We start from the raw sequence: 2,736 nt of genomic DNA on the forward strand, positions 1-2,736 counted from the left end.
ATATGTCACTACTCATGTCATCTTGCATCGACAAATCAAGGCATATGTGCATTATATCTTTATTATTGAAGTAACATCAAAACTAATTTATACGCATTTTATATCTGGTACTTCCCACCACTATAGATATTGAAAAATTCTAGTCACCAAACACTAGGTACCAATTTGTGCGTTAATATCTTGAATAGTTAAAGACCATGCAATAGTCAGACAAATCAGAATATGTACAAAACTTGGATTAACTGGGAAGACATGTTAAACTGGGAAGACATGCTAAGGCAGAATTGAAGGAGAACGCGGTATACACATACGCTTACTTTAGGACAAAAGAATCTTAATTGGTGCAATTATATACATGAAATATTTGCATAAGTTCGGAGATCTCAATTAGCTAAGATCTCTGAAGTAATCTAATTAACCATTCTCATTCGCTTAATATTAAAAACAACAATTTGTCCTACTTTTTACAAATTTTAAACTAGTAAGTACAAAACTTAGAATAACACATATTACCTTACAACGGAACCAATACAGTATGGGTGAACAATCAAAGGTGTCTTTTTACGCTCATGTCGACCCTTAAAATGCTGGAATTCCGTTCAATATCTCAACGACATCATTCATGGGAGGCCTATCTATACAATTTTCATTAGCACACATCATTGCAATCTTAAAATACTCAATAACTGCAATTTCATTCAACCCATCCTTTGAAAGATTGGTATCAACCATTTCCATGTAACGTTCTTGCACCACCATATCATTAACCCAATTGACAAGCCTAATTTCACGACCATCCTCTCCTTTAAATGGAAAATTAGGACGCTTGCCTGTAATAATCTCTAACATTAACACACCAAAACTATAAACATCTCCATTTGTAGTTGCCTTTGTTGCACCATTAATGTACTCTGGTGGCATGTACCCCATTGTCCCGGCTACTTGTGTTGAGACATGTAAATGTGACCCTTGAATTCTCCTAGCTAATCCAAAATCAGCAATATAAGCTTCAAACTTTGCATCTAACAAGATATTACTAGCTTTAATATCCCTATGAATAATTGCAGTATCCAAATTGTGCATATAAGCAAGTCCTTTTGCAACTCCTTTAACAATGTTAATTCTAGTTACCCAACTTAACGGCATCCAAGGGATTGCTTCTGCCATGTCGGATGCTGATGACGTGTCGTAAAGCCATTGGTCAAGACTACCTTTTTCGACGAACTCGTAAATTAGGACCCGGTCAGAACCCGTGGAGCAGTACCCGAGCATTTTGACTATATTCGGGTGTCGGATCTTACCGAGGGTTTCCATCTCGGCCCGAAACTCCCGGAACCCTTGGAAAGCATCGGCGGAGAGCTTTTTCACGGCGACGGAGACGCCGGAGGCGAGTTTAGCTTTATACACCATCCCGAAACTGCCATCGCCGATGATAAGTTCCGGCGAGAAATCTCGGGTAGCGTCGACGAGCTCCGGCATAGAGATCCGATTCAGAGACGGGTCAAACGTTGCACTTTCGGTTACGGTGATGGAAGAAAGGTCCGTATTACTAGCTATTGCTCGGGTGTTTCGGGTCCGGGGACGATTCCGGGTCGGTTCAGTACGGCGTCGTTTATTTGGGTCTCTGCAGAAAACATAGAGAGCACCGAAGATTAAGATGACTGCAACGAAGCTTGCTGCTGCAGCTAGAAAAGCTTGAACTGCTGGATCCATGGAGAATATGGGGGGTTTTGGTTAATTGATGAGAAAGTAAAAGAATAGGGAAACGGTTGGAAGAGAGAGGAGGAAAAGGAGAAGCCGCCATTAACGGGTAAGGAGGGTGGGGGTTTTGAAAGAAAGAGAGAGGTTGGTTGTCTGAAAGCGTGGACTGAGATTGGAGTCAACGGTAGGCAAATACTGTAGAGTAGAATTTCATTCTAGTATTTGTTTACTCATTTTTCTTATTTTTCTTTACTTATTTGATTCATTGTTTTTCTAGACGGCATAGCTTGCTACACTTGACTGGAGACTTTTTTTAGAGGACATATTCTTGGAATGAAATTTGGCTTCCCGTAATGTTCTGTTTTCCTTTTGATCCAATTTATGTGTTGGGAGTTTGAATCACTATAAAACTTAAAGAAAGTAAAAGATAATTTCTGAAACTCGTCATTTTAGTTAGAATATTTGTGAATTTTGTGATTTTGAGCATTTTATAATATTTGTAATTTTATAAAAGCTTCTTTTCTAATAATAAATAAAAAGTTAGAAGTTAAATTATTTTTAAATATATTATTCTTTTTCTAAAACAGATTAATAACAAAATATATCATATAAATTGAATGGACTGAGTAAAGTTTTTTCCCTTGACTAACAGATTAGATTACTATTTCTATTTCAATTACTACAATATATGAGATCTGATCTTGTGACTTTCTGCTTCTGACCATTGCTAATTTAGTCGAATCCTGCTTCCCCTTTTAATATAAGGAAACAACATGACCTTCAACCGATTAATGGCGAAAGTAAAAGAAAATATTGTAATCTAGTTGAGTCCTACTTCTCGTGTTAATATGAAATATTTTTCAACCGATTAATTGTGGAAGTAAAAGAAAAAGTCATGACGAGAAATTTGTTTTTATTTTTGCGGTCGCCAAGAGTGAGGAATAAGGATTCTTTTGTTCTTTTTTCCTTCCCTCTGCGAACTTCTTGTCCATTGCACTAAAACCAAAAAAGGAATAATAAATTAAAATTTTGGCA

At 37.0% G+C, this 2,736-nt stretch overlaps 1 protein-coding gene across 1 annotated transcript; it reads right to left on the bottom strand.

Annotated features, from left to right (window-relative positions):
• Positions 1-317: 317 nt before the first annotated feature.
• On the bottom strand, positions 318-1,923 carry LOC107799532 (leucine-rich repeat receptor protein kinase EMS1). The gene has a single exon (XM_016622653.2). The coding sequence runs from the start codon at positions 1,711-1,713 to the stop codon at positions 580-582; it is 1,134 nt and encodes a 377-aa protein (XP_016478139.1). The 5' UTR covers positions 1,714-1,923; the 3' UTR covers positions 318-579.
• Between the last annotated feature and the right edge of the window lie 813 nt (positions 1,924-2,736).

This window comes from Nicotiana tabacum, chromosome 12, assembly GCF_000715075.1.
Source record: "Nicotiana tabacum cultivar K326 chromosome 12, ASM71507v2, whole genome shotgun sequence".
Classification (NCBI taxonomy): domain Eukaryota; kingdom Viridiplantae; phylum Streptophyta; class Magnoliopsida; order Solanales; family Solanaceae; genus Nicotiana; species Nicotiana tabacum.